The following is a 16233-nucleotide window of genomic DNA, read 5'->3' as shown; positions in this document are numbered from 1 at the left end:
ATCCATCCACCGCAGCATGGAGAGCAGACAAACGCATCAATGTATTCTTGCAACCAAACTCTTCTACAGGTTTACTTTCAGAGGTGGCTTTTGCTTATTCCATTTTCTTCATGTATGAACAATTAATGCACCCCTATTCCTTTTGGGGGATCCCTGGTGGTACAGTGGTTAAGATCTTGGCTGCTAACCAAAAGGTTGACAGTTTGAATCCGTCAGTTATTTGGAAACCCTGTAGGGTAGTTTTACTCTGTCTTATAGGGTCACTATGAGTTGGAATTGACTTGATGGCAATAGGTTTGGGTTTTTTTGGTTTACTCCTTTTGGGAGGTATCTATTTATGTTCTCTATTTCTAGGAGCTATCCACTGTCAATAATCTGGATTAGAACTGGGCTTCTTATCTATTTTCTGCTTTCCAGGCTCTACCAGTACTTTTATCATTTTATTATCTTTATTCTCATTTGTTGCTGTGCAGTTTCAATGTCTAAGTCAATTCTGGGGAAATAGCTTTTTTCCTCTGTGTAAAAAGTCTTCCCCATTTTGACTTGCCCTGGGAACACTTTGTTTTGCCAGTCATATGTATTGTAACAATTAACGGACTGGATTTTGCATTAAAGTTAAAAGGATAAAATATTTTCCCACTTAGAAATAAAGTGCTCAGCAAATTGAAGTAAGTATTCCCTTCCAGGCAGCTTTGCCTTGTTTTCTGAAAGAATAGTTTATTTCCAACAAAAGCACTTATCTAAATGGAGTTCTTGGAAGAGGTTCTACTCTAAGGAATGCTTTACATTAAAGAAAAAGTATATGTAAGCCTCTGGTTGGATCTATTTTTATTATTATTTTATATTTATTAAGTATGCTATTGCTTTTGGAATGGTACAGACGTCAAATTAGAAACTTCCTTAGCTGACCAAAATTCAAGCCAGAATGTCCTTCTAGCAGAGAACAGAATTAGCGCTTTTTCGGTACCTTCTTCAGGTAATTGAGGAGATTGAGGAAATGATGCAGAACTCCCCAGACCCCGAGGAGGAAGAGGAGGCTGTGGAAGAAGAGGATGGGGGAGAAACCTCCTCCCAGGCAGACTCGGTCCTCCTACAGGAGATGCAGGCCTTGACACAGACCTTCAACAACAACTGGTCCTACGAAGGTGAGGCCCAGGGCAGGTGTGTGGGGATGAAGCACCTATTCTGGGCACCATCTCACATGAGCCCAATAGAACCTCCATCACTTCCCCAAAGCAGAGTCTTATGAATCTTGACTGTCAACAATACCTTTCTCACTTGGCTTTGGGAGAGAAGCAGGATTAGCACTTTTGAAAAAAAATTAAGGCAGCTGAGAAAAATTAAAGTAAAATGGTAAAATAAGACAGTACAAAATACTGGGGAAGCCAGCACAACTTGACCTGGGCAAAGCCATAGAAGCATCACAGATATGTCCAAACTCCCATAGGGATCAATTTACTGGGCTGAGGGCTAGGAACCATGGTATTGGGGGACATCGAGCTCAACTGGCATAACATAGTTTATACAGAAAATGTTCTATATCCTACTTTGGTGAGTAGCATCTGGGGTCTTAAAAACTCGTGAGTGGCCATCTAAGATACGTCTACAAGTCCCACCCTGTCTGGAGCAAGGGAGAATGAAGAAAACCAAAGACACAAGGGAAAGATTAGTCCAAAGGACTAATGGAGCACAACTACCACAGCCTCCACCAAACTGATTCTAGCGCAACTAGAAGGTGCCCAGCTACCACCACTGACTGCTCTGACAGGGATCACAATAGAGGGTCCTGGACAGAGCTGGGGAAAAATGTACAACAAAATTCAAACTCACAAACAAACAAAAAAACATGCTTACTGGTCTGATGGAGACTGGAGAAACCCCAAGAATATGGCCCCTGGAGACCCTTTTAATTCAGTACTGAGGTTCACTCTTCATCCAAAGATTAGACAAGCCCATAAAACACATAGCTCAACCATGTATATGAGACTAAATGGGCACACCAGCCTGGGGCAAGGATGAGAAGGCAGGAGGGGACAAGAAAGCTGGATGAATAGAAATGAGGAACCCAAGGTTGAGAAGCGGAGAGTGTTGACACGTGGCAGGGTTGGCAACCAATGTCACAAAACAAGATGAGTATTAATTGTTTAATGAGAAACTAATTTGCTCTGTAAACCTTCACCTAAAGCACAATAAAAAAAGGAAGAAAAAAATAATAAAGTAAAGTGGTAAAACTAACCACAGAACAGTACAAAGGCAGAGTAAGTAGAAGAAATTGAAACTACTATCCAATGGCAACGAGTGAAGCTTCCATAAAATTAATAGGGGGAAAAACTACAAGACGAAATGATAATATCTCATATTTTTGGAGTGCTTTTTATAAGCAGAGCTTGTTCTAAGACTTCATATGCATAATCTCACGCCAACCCCATTAAACCAAAATGAAACCAAACTTGTTGCCATCAAGTCAATTCCAACTCATGGTGACCCCATGTGTTAGAGTAGAACTGCTCCATAGTATTTTCTTGGCTGTCATCTTTATGGAAGGAGATCACCAGGCCTTTCTTTCACAGTGCTTCTAGGTGGGTTTGAACCGCCAACCTTTAGGTTAGTAGTCAAGCACAAACCATTTGTACCACTCAGGGACCTTCCCAGCCCCACTTGGGTTGAGTCTTAGAGAGGAGCCTCAGACTTGCAACTTGTCCAAGGCCACATACAAGTTGTAAGTGGTGGAGCCAAAATTCGAAGCCAGGTAGGTGAACTCCAGAGTCCACACTCTTCATCACTTCGTGATATTAACTCTTGGAACACAGGTTTATAGTAATTATCATCAGGCTAAGAAAGTGCTGGCTGAAATGTGAAATGAAAACAAATCTAACATGGCAAAGGCAGAATTGAGTATAAAGTTCATTTATCTTCAGGGATAACGATGCCAGTACTCAAGAAAGAACAGAGCCATTCGTGGAGTCACAGAGATTTAGAAATTATGCAGAGAGGAGGTGGACTGATCACAGTGTAGAGGTCCAAGTAAGGGTTAAAACCAGTTGGTGTTGCATTTACTCTGGGTGTCAGAGTAGAACTGTGCTCCGCAGGGTTTTCAATGGCTGATTTTTTGAAAGTAGAGCTCCAGGCCTTTCTTCCAAGGCATCTCTGAGTGGACTCAAACCTCTAACCTTTTGGTTAGCAGCCGAGCGTGTTAATTGTTTGCACCACCCGGGAACTCTTGAGCAATAGAGGCATGCTCTGAAGAGCTGCACCCTGAAAGTAAAACTCTGACTCTGAGGAGTGGGAGCAGGGTGACAGCCAGCAGAACAACTCTATTCGGGGGGACGGAGTGGTGCTGGCTGAGGTGCGGCATCCGTAGCGGCCCCAATTGTGCCATTCTCAGCCACACAAAGGCTCCAGACATAGACACAGTGAGCAAAAGAATCACGAAAACAGCTGAAATGCGGAGTGAAATGGCAAAAAAGGAGGAGGACAGCTCCAAAGAGCTAAATAAAGGGGAGAGTTGAACCTAGTCAGCAAATATCCAGGCCCCAGCAGAAAGAACAAGGAAAATGGATTCTGAGGTAACAACAAAAGATACCATTAGAAAGGGACATATTTGAAAATATGACTCCCCCCATCTCTTCTAAGTGAAGAACTCTCAGGGGACAAGAAGTTAAAATACTTGCTGCTTCCAGTGATCTCAGGGTCCCTTCTCTTTTTTCTGCAAGTAGTGGAACACCTGTACCAACTAGCTAGGTCTCAAGGTGTTCTCAGGTACATGTTGCTGTCTTCCATAGTCCACATCTTGTTGAATGCGTGTCCCATGACACAGAGCCATAGGTGGAAAGAAGGCCTCAGATCTCTCTGCTGCTTTTCTTTTTTTCAAGGATTTTAACTTATTTTTTATTGTTGTAAAATTATATATAACACAACATTTGCCTATTTAACATTGTCCATGTGTACAATTTAGAGGGATCAGTTACATTTATCAAGTTGTGGAGCCATCACCAATATCCATTGCCAAATTTTCCATTGCCATAAACAGAAACCCAGTGCTTCCTCAACACTGACTCTCCCTTCTCCCTCCCCCCACTCTCTGCTTGTTTTGCTGTCAGCGATGTCTCCATTGGTTCTTGGAAATAAACACCACCTTTCTATTGCTCTTCAGCACAGACTCCAAAAACCTCCTCTTGGTGTTTTTTCTTGACTCTTGACCCATTTCACATGAGGAATATTATGGAGACAGGAGGAAAAACAGGGAGACAGAACAAGGGGTCAAAAAGCTATGTGTTTGTCTACGATCTGCTGCAGTTTTGCGGACAGAGTCTGCAGACTTCTTTGGGGTCTGTTTCTTCTTCCTCCTCGGTTGCTTGAGAGTGCTGTTCTCCTCTGCGGAAGACATCCTGGGGGCCCCTCCCTTCCTAGCATGCCCTTAAATTGTGAAGGTCTCTGCTGGACCTTATAGAGTTGGAAGGGTTCTCCTCCTGAGGGGCAGTCCTATCTCTCGTAGTGGTGGCACCAGGAGCCTCCCGTGGGATCTGGCTTGGATGCAGGGGCTACCTGCGGGATGGTTTCTCCCCACAGGACTGAGGCATATGTCAGGGTCAGAGCTGACTGAGCTGCTGGATCAGGTGGAGGGGGCCATCCGTGACTTCTCAGAGGAGCTGGTCCAACAGCTGGCCCGCCGGGACGAGCTGGAGTTTGAAAAGGAAGTGAAGAACTCCTTCATCACGGTGCTTATTGAGGTTCAGAATAAGCAGAAGGAGCAGCGAGAACTGATGAAAAAGAGGCGGAAAGAGAAGGGACTGAGCCTGCAGAGCAGCCGAATAGAGAAGGGAAACCAGATGCCTCTAAAGGTATGTGAAAAGCCCAGCCAGGGACTAGGTGTTTCCAACACGGAGCCCTGGCTATTTCAGGTCCCAACGCAACCCTTCTGTAGACTCATTGTAAACAAACATTTACTGAGCAGTGACTATGAGTGCAGCACTATGAGAGACAATGGGATCTCAAAGTGGGGAAGATGGTGCCCAGAGGACTCACAGTCTAACTGGGGAGGCAGGATGTAAACATTAAGAAATGATTGAATAGGGCACGTGTCCTCTGTGGGCAAGACCTTAGAAGGTGGGGAGAAGGTCTTCGAATGGAATGGAGATACGCCTGGGACTTTGGGTCAGAATTTCTGCTATGGGCATAGCTTATAGTCCTGACTCATCTCTTTAGGGTGTGTGTAGAATGTTTCAGGGATTGAAAATTATCGGATGCCTTATTGCCACATTGACAGAATTCTTCAAACCAATGGTCCTTAACCAGGGAAGCTCAGCTGAGGCATCTAAGGAGCTCTATGCTGGACCTACTGAATTGGGCCTTGTTGTTTTGTTAGTTGTTGAGTTGATTCCAACTCCTGGCAACCCCATGTGTTCAAAGTAGAACTGCTCCATAGTGTTTTCAATGGCTGCGACCTTTAGGAAGCAGATCACCAGGACTATCCTCCAAGGCACCTCTGGGTGGGTTTGAACCACAAACTTTTTGGCTAATAGTTGAGTGTTTAACTGTTTGCGCCACCCAGGGACCCAACTGGGCGTATGTATGCACTTTTTGAAAAATCCTTCCCAGATAAGGACAATTGCTTGTAACCTGTCCTTCCTGGTGGCGGAACATTTATTTTTTCCGCCTAAGATCTTTGCAACACCATCTATTTAAGTTTTACTGTATTGCTTTATTTTTCTGTTTATACAATGGAGGATGAGATGGGGAGACCTGAGGAAGGAAGAGGGTCTTGTTGCTCTGGGGGACTTACTAAGGTAAGGGTCTTTGAGACAGAGTCTTTGAGATTCTACTAGTTATTCTTGCAAGCTTCAGGCTTAAATTTTGGCCTTTTAGCTCAGGTCTTACCTTTACTTTCTAGTTACAGAAGCCTGGGCTAGAGTGATTACAGGCTGGCCTGGGTCATTTAGGGAAGACACATATGTCTCTGGGGTGACTATGGAGCAGGAAGCATTTGCCCTTTCTGAGTCTCTCTCCTCTCTCCCAGCGCTTCAGCATGGAGGGCATCTCCAGCATTCTGCAAAGCAGCATCCGCCAGACCTTTGGCTCCTCGGGGACCGACAAACAGGTACGGGTGGTCTCCCTGTTCCCAGCCTCTTACAACTGGGTCTCCTTAACAAAGAGTGGGAATAGTGATTCACTAGAATTATCTCAGCATTTGGGCAAGAAGAATCCTAAAATTTTCTTCCACTCTTAAGAAAGAACAGAAAATGTCTTCTTAAAGGTAAACATTATTTTGAGCTTCAATACTCTAGGATGTGGATAAAATTTAAAAGTCAATGTGACTTGTAGGCCTACAGATTAAGTTGTTTTCAGAGGAAAATCCATTAACAGGGAATCCACTTCATGATATATCCCGTTCAAGAGCTTAATCAACTCTACCACATTGGATCACCAATTATGCCAACACCAAGACTACATTTTCAACTGTCTTGCTTTGTTATCTCCTCTTTGGCTCCATTTAGCTCATAACTTGCCTGAGAAGTAGCTGGCATTTCTGGTTGTTAATACGGTGTTCAAAAACTTTTACTGAGTGTCTGTTATGTGCTCAGCTCTGGTAGACCCTTGGGTACCAAAAAGAAAACCCAAATCCGTTGCCGTCGAGTCAATTCCGACTCATAGCAACCCCATAGGACAGAGTAGAACTGCCCCATTGGATTTCCAAGGAGCGGCTGGTGGATTTGAACTGCCATCCTTTTAGTTAGCAGCCAAGCTCTTAACCACTGTGCCACCAGGGCTCCAGGCGCCTTGGGTACACAGGTGAATAAGTCATGGTCCCTGCTCTTATCCAGTACACAAGCTAATAGAGGTGCCAGGTATGTAATAGACCTGCTTGAAATTGTGGAATAAGTGTATATGAAATGTGTTTGCATTTCAAACATGTTTATAGTTGAATCCTAAGTGTCAGGATTCTAGAAGTGTAGCGTGGGAAGGGGTTTTAACCCAGCCCTTTCATTTTAGAGGCCCAGAGAGATTAGGCACTGTCTCAAAGCCACACTGCCCCTGGCAGAGACAAGATTAAAATGCAAGCCTCTCGGCTCTTGGTCTAGAGCTTTTCTTGCTCACCACCCCAGGGTCCCTTATGACCCTTTGAGGTCTCTCCAGCCTAAAGGAGCCCTGGTGGTGCCATGTTTAAGCACTCTGCCGCTAACTGGAAGGTTGGTGGTTTGAACCCACCAGCTGCTCCACAGGAGAAAGATGTGACAGTCTGCTTCCATAAAGATTACAGCCTTGGAAACCCTATGGGGCAGTTCTGCTCTGTCCTATAGAGCTTCTATGAGTCTGTGAGTCTGTTCTATAGAGTTAATATAATCAGAATCGACTCCATGGCAATGGGTTTGGTTTTTTTGGAAGACGCTGGTTTTGTTGCAGAAGCATCTCATGTCCAGCAGAGGGAGCAAATCAGACACCCAAGACCAGATGGAATGGAGGTTCTCGGCAGGCAGTTTTGACAAAACAGAAAATAGACAATTCATCGCCAAATTGTACTGCAAAGGATAAGAAAATATAATCCTCTTAAGATGTTCTGTGGTCTCAGCCTGAAGGAGAAAAAGCTGGCCAAAAAACAAAACGAACCAAAGAGACCCAAACCTACTGCCGTCAAGTTGATTCCGAACAGGATTCCTAAATAACCAAGAAGTTTTTAGTATAGAAAGAATGAAGAAGTTGGAATGGAGAAAATTTATCCTGGCTAATACAGCAAAGTCTGACTTTTAAAGAGCTTTTTTCTGAAGATGGGAAAAAAGGATGCTGAAATAGTGGTGTGGAGATGATCATGGGTGCTGTGAGAATGTCAAATTTGATGAAGTGTGTTTCTTAGAGAAAAGCACAGTCTTCGTGCAAATCGTCGACTCTATCTCAGCCCCAGAGGGCCATGTCTTGTGTCTCAAGCACTGTGTGCTGTGTTTCTCTTGTAGTATCTGAACACAGTCATCCCTTATGAGAAGAAAGCGGCCCCTCCGTCAGTAGAAGATCTGCAGATGCTGACAAACAGTGAGTTCCTCTTATTCCCAGAGAGACTGGCTGCGTGGTTTGTTCCCTCCCTGCCTCTCAGTTGCACCCCTGGTGCTCCAGTTTCCTGAGACCAGTTCTAGATGGCCCCCAATACACTCCATATCATCTCCCACTTCCTTCTGTGAATAGGAAAAATGAAAACATTCTGCAGTGATTCCCTATTCCTGTAAGGAGAGACTTGCCAGGAAACAAGCAGTTGGTGAAAGGGACGGGGAAGGGGCCAGTACAGGTATGGGGGACTTTTTGTGGTTTGCCTGGCAGTTGGCAAGGCTTTGGGGGTCTTCCTTAGCAGTTCTCCTTTTCTCGAATTTGCCTAGCCAGGGCTGGTGCACCAGATGCAGGAATTTTGGCCTATAGGATCAGCTCTAGTTTTGACAAGAAGTCACAGGCCTGGTAGTAGGGATGGGCGTGGTGGGGCAAGGCTGATTAGAATGAATAGAGTCTTGTTTTCCTTTCAGGAAATGACTGCCTCCTCTCCTTCACTTTGGCTCAATTGTCAAATATTAATAAACCTTCTGAGCTATGGGAGAAAGCAGTATATAATAAAGAGCCTTTCACGGGCAATATCTTTTTATATACATCAGACATTACTGCCCCCAAAGGGCTGGGGGCACTTAGTGTCAGCCATCAGTGTCAGCTTGGCTCTTTTTAGGAAGGGAAAAACCCTAGACTGAGAGGTGGTGACAGGCTTAATGAATCATGAGAGCTCCCATTTCCCTGGCAACCGCACACTGCGGGGTGTCACACACACAGGGTTCCCCGGCCCCCACACACTGCAGAGAGTCACACACACACAGGGCTGCCTGGCCCACTGCACCTGGAGGGAAGGCGTGCAGGACTGTTTGATCCCCAGAGAAGGGCAGAAGAGCTGAGGACCTAGTGCCAAAGGTGACCAGATATTTTCATTGGTATCGTTCTGGAGAACGGAAATCCTGCCTATGCCAGCAGATATTCAAGACGCTGCGTCCTTGAGACTCTGCAATTTTAAATTCAAAATACATTGGCTTGCTCTTAGCTCATTTTAAACTCCTTTATTTGCATAGATATGCACTAATATTTTTTAAAGGGGCAGACAGAAATGAACTGGCGCGTATAGGCATTTGTGTTTTCACAGGTAGTAAGCATTTGGAAAATAATATAAATAAATTATTACAGAGGTTGCTCTATGCAAAGTACTCTCTCTTGAGCTTAAAGAAAAGGAAAAGCTATCTATTACAGATACCCATTGAGGAATCCAGGGTGAAATCCTTTCGTTCTAATTAAGAAACAGACTTGCTTATATTCTGAGTGGGTTTGTGTGCATTTTTCAAGTTCATTAAAAAACAATTATAGCTAGAATGTGGCTATCATTTAGAATACTTGGAAAATATGAAAAAGTGAAAAAAAATTACTCCACGCTCAGGCTCTGTTCTTCCCCTGCTCCTGATTGTTTGATTCAAGTCTTGTTATCCTGCCTTGAAACTTAGCAAGGCCATCAGTGGAGGGTAAGGACATGGAAATGGTCTGCCTTCATGGTTGCCTCCTGACCCCAGCTTTCAGTGCCAGCTGATCTTTATTGTTTTACCTGCTTACTAAAGTAGTACATGCTCACTGAAAAAAGCCAGACACTATAAAAATATAGTGTAGAAAGAAAAGTTCCCTATAGCCTTACACTCAGAGTAATCACTTGTAACAATTTCATGCACATTCTTCCAGGTTTTTTCCTATGACTATTAGAATTTATTTATTTGTTAAAAATATAATACATAATGTTCTGCGACTTTTTTTTTTTTTACTGAATAATTGCATCTTGCATATATATATATATGTATACACACACACGCACATGTTGTTGTTGTTAGGTGCTGTTGCGTTGTTCTGACTTTTTGCAATACCTTGTACGACATAAAGAATGAAATACTGCCCAATCCTGTGCCATCCTCACAGTCCTTGCTATGCTTGAGCCCATTGCTGCAGCCACTGTGTCAATCCATCTTGTCGAGGGTCTTGCTCTTTTTAACTCACCCTCTACTTTACCAGGCATGGTGTCCTTTTCCAGGAACTGGTCCCTCCTGATAACAAGTCCAAAGTATGTGAGACAAAGTCTCACCATCCTCACTTCTAAGGAACGTTCTGGGTGTACTTCCTCTAAGACAGATAGGTTCGTTCTTCTGGCAGTCCTTGGTATATTCAATATTCTTTGCCAACACCATAATTCAAAGGCATCAATTCCTCTTCAGCCTTCCTTATTCTTTGCCCAGCTTTCGCATGCATGTGAGGCGATTGAAAATACCGTGGCTTGGGTCAGGTACACCTAAGCTCTCAAAGTGATGTCTTTGCTTTTTAACACTTTAAAGAGGTATTTTGCAGCAGATTTGCCTAATGCAGTACACGATTTCTTGACTGCTGCCTCCATGGGCATTAATTGTGGATTCAAGTAAAACGGAACCCTCAACAACATCAGTATTGTTTCTGTCTATCATGATGTCACTTATTGGTTCAGTTGTGAGGATTTTTGTTTTCTTTATGTTGAGGTGTAATCCATACTGAAGGCTGTGGTCTTTGATCTTCATCAGTAAGTGTTTTAAGTTCTCTTTGCTTTCAGCAAGTAAGGTTGTGTTATCTGCATAATGTAGGTTGTTAATGAATCTTCCTCCAGTCCTGATGTCATGTTCTTCTTCATCTAGTCCATGTTCTCGAATTATTTGCTCAGCATACAGATTGAATAGGTATGATGAAAGAATACAACCCTGACGCACAACTTTCCTGACTTTAAACCAATCCGTATCCCCTTGTTCTGTCCAAACAACTGCCTCTTGATCTATGTAAAGGTTCCTCATGAGCACAATTAAGTGTTCTGGAATTCCCATTCTTTGCAGTGTTATCCATAGTTTGTTATGGTCCACACAGTGGAATGCTTTTGCACAGTCAATAAAACACAGGTAAACATCCTTCTGGTATTCTCTGCCTTCAGCCAGGATCCATCTGACGTCAGCAAGTATATCACTGTCCCACATCCCCTTCTGAATCTGGTTTGAACTTCTGGCAGTTCCCTGTCAATGTACTGCTGCAATTGTTTTTGAATCATCTTCAGGAAAATTTTACTTGCGTGTGATATTAATGATATTGTTCGATAATTTCCACATTCAGTTGGATTATCTTTCTTTGGAATGGGCACAAATACGGACTTCTTCCAGTCGGTTGGCCAGGTAGCTGTCTTCCAAATTTCTTGGCGTAGATAAGTGAGCACTTCCAGTGCTGCATTCCTTTGTTGAAACATCTCAGTTGGTATTCCACCTATTCCTGAAGCCTTGTTTTTCACCAATGCCTTCAGTGCAACTTGTATTTCTTCCTTCAGTACCATTAGTTCTTGATCATATGCTACCTCCTGAAATGGTTGAACATCTACCAGTTCTTTTTGGTACAATGACTCTGTGTATTCCTTCTATCTTCTTTTGATGCTCCCTGTGTCACTCAATATTTTGCCCATAGAATCCTTCAATATTGCAACTCAAGGCATGAATTTTTTTCAGCTCTTTCAGCTTGAGAAATGCCGAGTGTGTTCTTCCCTTTTGGTTTTCTAACTCCAGGTCTTTGCACATTTCATTATAATACTTTAATTTGTCTTCTTGAGCCACCCTTTGAAATCTTCCGTTCAGCTCTTTTACTTCATCATTTCCTCCGTTTGCTTTAGCTACTCTGTGTTCAAGAGGAAGTTGCAGAGTCTCTTCTGACATCCGTTTTGGTTTCCTGTTTCTTTCCTGCCTTTTAATGACCTTTTGCTTCCTTCATGTGTGATGTCCTTGATGTCATTCCACAACTCATTTGGTCTTCAGTCATTACTGTTCAATGCATCAAATCTATCTTGAGATGGTCTCTACATTCAGGTGGGATGTACTCAAGGTTGTACTTTGGCTCTTGTGGACTTATTTTAATTTTTTTCAGCTTCAGCATGAACTTGCATGTGAGCAATTGATAGTCTGTTTTGCTCAATTTTTAAATACAGCTGTAGAACTACCCTGAATAAATGTATCATCATTTTAAGAGATCTATTGACTGACACTACCACTACCCTCCATTTTTTGATATTATAAACAATGTCCAGCTACTTTCTTGAAGAATTTCCATAATATGAATGCAGGAAGCTACTATTTAGTTTAATAACAGAAAAACTATTTTTAAAACTTTTATAACGAGTCTTTAGGCTTTAATAACTTCCCTCTTGTTTGCTTCATATATAGCTCATGTACTGTTTTAACAAGAAGTCTTTAAAACTCCTTGAGAGTCCATAATTCTTTTGCATCTCCACAAATTCCAGCATAGTACATGATGTAGAATTTAACAAAGTAAATATTTGTTAAATTAAATTCTTTTGTTAATAATGAATTTGAGGTGAGATATTTCTTAAAAAAAAGTCTGTTTGTATCAACAGAATGTCTTTAAACACCTTTAAAGTTTTATTTGTGATTCAGTGATGTGACAACTCTTATCCTGAAGAGTTAGATTGACTGCATCTGAAAGTGATCTTTCTAACTGCTTTATTTGTTTTTATGATTATTAAAGATACATGCTTAAAAGATTATATGGAAATTATAGATGAGCAAAAATAAAATAGTTTAAAAAGGAAAAGTAAAGTCACTGATAGGCCCACCCCCCAGAGACAGCCGCTGTGGCTCTTTTGATGGGCTCTCCTCCTTCACCTTGTCAAATGTTGACTCCAGACAGAGACTTCTAGACTTCAGGTAGCATAATACTCAATGAATATCTGGTTTCCTTGAATCATTTCTCACTCACTTTGGGTTGGTAGGTTGTTTGCCTTTCAAGCGAGCTTTACACCCTGATGGTGTCTTGAGTTATCTCTCTCTCTCCTTCCCTAGTTCTCTTTGCCATGAAGGAGGACAATGAGAAGGTGCCTTCTTTGCTAACGGACTACATTTTAAAAGGTAAGGGCAGCCCCAGGCCTTCTGCAGCAGAAACGGTTCTATAGAAACCCTCCCTGGGATTTCAACTCCAGGTGTTGAACCCAATCCGAGCCATTCAAGAGCATCTTAGTCAGGCCAGACTGGGGTTTAGGGGCAGGAAACTTAGTGAACAATTGTGAGGCCCTCACAAGAATGATTTTTGCAGTTGGATTGTGCTAGGAGGCCTGAAAAGGAGATTCCATCTTCCCCAAGTTACCATAATGACTCCACATGTGGAGTAGCCAAACCAACAAAGGATTTGAAAATTCGGTGGAGTCTGGGCTATTTACTTGGGAAAAAATGAAGCCTGAGGAAAACTTGAATGCTTTTCAAGTACTTGAAAGGAAACTGTAGTCATGATTATCTACATTCTTGCATAACCTCCTTTAAAAAATTTTTTTTTTTAACCTTTTATCATGGAAACTTTTAACATACACAAAAGTAGAGCGAAGGGTATAATGAACTCTGATATACTTATCATCCAGCTTCAACAATTGTTAACTCTTGGCCAATTTTGTTTCATTTATAACCCCACCCAACTTTTCTCCTTCATATCATTTTGAAGTAAATCCTAGTCATTGTATTTTTTCATCCATAAATATTTCAGTTTACATTTCTAAGATGTAAAAAAACATAACTACAATACCATAATCACAACTAAAAAAAATCAAGAACTTCTTCATATCATTGAATATCCAATCAGTGTTCAAATTCTCCCCTAATTTTTTTTTTCAGTTTATCTGTTTGAATCGGGATCCAAAAATGATCTATACATTGCAATTGGATAAAATGTCGAAAGTCTCTTTTTATGTATATGGGTTGCCATTTCCTCGCTCTTGCTCATTCCTTGAAATTTTTTTTGTTGGAGAAACCAGGTCATTTGTCCCGTGGAATTTCCTCATTCTGGATTTTCCTAATTGCATCCCCATGGTATAATTTAATATGGTCTTCCATCTCTATTTCCTGCTAGCTGGGAGAGCTAGAGGGTAGCTTAGATTCAGCATCAAATTTTTTGAGAAGCATTGCATGGCTACGAGCTTCTACTGGGAGATATGTACAGTCTGGTTGTCTTTCTTTTTGTGATGTTAATAACGTTGGTCATCATTTATTCTCTAGATTCATCCTTTTATTAGGTTTTTCTCCACATATACTCAAACCTTTGGATAGTTTTAGAGGATTAGTGGACCTCAGTTAAGAACCCTGGAGCTATATTGTATCCATAAGGATCAGACAGATTAATCTTGTATTTCAGCAGGAGGAATTTAGGTGAAATATTGCCCAGAAATTTGACTCTTAAAAGGTTTTAAAAGAACGGTAAATTTCTCAAAGGAGGATTCAGAGGAGGCTTATATAGCAGTCTGGGAGTCTGAGGGCTAGACTTTATCCTCTTGATTCACTGAAATGCCAAATAATTTACAAATAATAGTTAACATTTATTAAGCACTTTCTGTATGCCCCTCAGCAACTTTTTGAGGTCAGTACAGGCACATTTTATTGTAGAGATGAAGAAAAAAACAGGCACAGATGGCTAAGGAATTTCCTGAAGTCGTGAAGTTAGCAATAGTCGGATCCAGGATTTGAACCCAGAGACTGTACACTTAATCCTCACACTGAACAACACACCTATCATTGTCTTTTTCTCCTTCTGGACCCAATGCCAACCAAACCAAACCCATTGCTGTCGAGTTGATTCCGACTCATAGCGACTCTATAGGAGAGAGTAGAGTTTCCAAGGAGCACCTGGTGGATTTGACCTGCTGACCTTTTGGTTAGCAGCTGTAGTACTTAACCACTATGCCACCAGGGTTTCCCTGGACCCAATACATGACTGCAATTTCCGCCTTGCTTTAAGGGGTAGTTCTTTGCTCAGAACACTGGAGAAAGCCATGTGCTCTCTGCCAGGGCCACCCTGGGCTGACAGCTGCTGACCTGTGGCTCCACTCTGACCTCTCTCCTCTCTTCTCTTTTCAGTGCTCTGTCCTACCTAACCTTGCTCTTTGGAACAGCTTGCTGCAGGAGGTCACCAAGCAAGAGTTCATTCGATCACAGGGACTGCATGACACCACGTAACCTCCAACGTGTATTTAAACGTGTATAGCTTAACCAGGATTAAACATGAGCAACGCGGGGTCCTTTGCTGTTGGCTTCTAGTCCTAGTAACCATTGGATGCATGACCGAGGGGCGGGGCTGGTGATAGTGCCTCCTCTCCACCTACGCTGGAGGAGGGCAAGTGCTTTCACCACTCATTATGTAGTCTGGCTCTAGCCCTTAAACTCAGTTTACACTCTAAGACTAATTTTGAAATAAAACCTCATTTAATTAACAATTGTCATGTGTTTGGAGTGTGATGTCCATTGGCCCTCTGTTCCAAACCCTCTAGAGAAAGAGCGTGTAACTGCCCTGACGGGAGGTCTCGTGGCCCCTGGCAACCAGCACAGTGTTTAGAACCAGGAGCATGCCCTGTCGCGGGTCGTAGCGATGCAGTGAGGCTGCATACGGTACAGGCAGAAGGAGGAGCCGTCCACAGAACTCCTGATGAGACTTTGCTGCTTGGAAGCATTAAAGGGAGCTGAATGCTGTACTGTTGGAACTAGCTGGTCAGAGGGTCGTCAGACTAGGTGGGGAGACTGTGAAGTCAGCAGACATGGAGGCCTCTTCCAGCCCTACGTGGAGACCTTGAGGCTTGGAGGGCTGGAGGGAGTCAGCTGTGAGTTCTTCCCAACATGGGGTTGCTGCTCCTTTCCTGCAGTTAGTGACCCCACTACTCCCTGACTGCCCTAAACAACCCCTGGGAACAGTGTCCTCTGACCTTGCATGCCTTCCCCGTCCCTTCCTGCAGTCTTAAAAGGCCAGCAGCTCTGACTCCTATGTCCTGTCCCCCACATCTGTGGCAGGTAGTGGGCAGACTGACCTACAGGTGAAGGCTGTATTCATATCCTGGATGTTGGCATGATTCCAGTACAACCTGAATTCTGTTGACTTCCACCTGGCTCGAATGGAATAACCCTGCCAATTCCCATGCCCTTATCTTAAAGCAGAAACTTTACTGAGCAGGTGCTATGTGCCTTACTGCTTTGTATACGTTATCTCACATCAAGCAGCCCTATGTGGTAAGTAGGTACTAACGTAACCTGTTGCTGTCAGGTCAGCTCTGACTCATGGCAACCCCATGTGTGTCAGAGTAGAACAGTGCTCCAGAGGATTTTCAGTGACTGATTTTTCAGAAGTAGAGTGCCAGGTCCTTCTTCT

At 42.8% G+C, this 16233-nt stretch overlaps 1 protein-coding gene across 1 annotated transcript in view; it reads left to right on the top strand.

Moving 5' to 3' along the window:
* FEZ1 (fasciculation and elongation protein zeta 1) overlaps positions 1-15315 on the top strand; it is a 44785-nt gene extending 29470 nt beyond the window's left edge. The window contains exons 5-10 of the mRNA XM_049857339.1: positions 977-1145; positions 4570-4841; positions 6017-6097; positions 7947-8022; positions 12900-12965; positions 14955-15315. Coding sequence (XP_049713296.1) covers positions 977-1145; positions 4570-4841; positions 6017-6097; positions 7947-8022; positions 12900-12965; positions 14955-14971 — 681 coding nt within the window. The 3' untranslated portion in view covers positions 14972-15315. The remainder of the gene's footprint in view (positions 1-976; positions 1146-4569; positions 4842-6016; positions 6098-7946; positions 8023-12899; positions 12966-14954) is intronic.
* The last annotated feature ends 918 nt before the right edge of the window (positions 15316-16233 follow it).

Source organism: Elephas maximus, chromosome 17 (genome assembly GCF_024166365.1).
Source record: "Elephas maximus indicus isolate mEleMax1 chromosome 17, mEleMax1 primary haplotype, whole genome shotgun sequence".
NCBI classification, from domain to species: Eukaryota; Metazoa; Chordata; class Mammalia; order Proboscidea; family Elephantidae; genus Elephas; species Elephas maximus.
The sequence above is the reverse complement of the archived record's forward strand: the minus strand, read 5'-3'. Positions and strand labels throughout refer to the sequence as shown.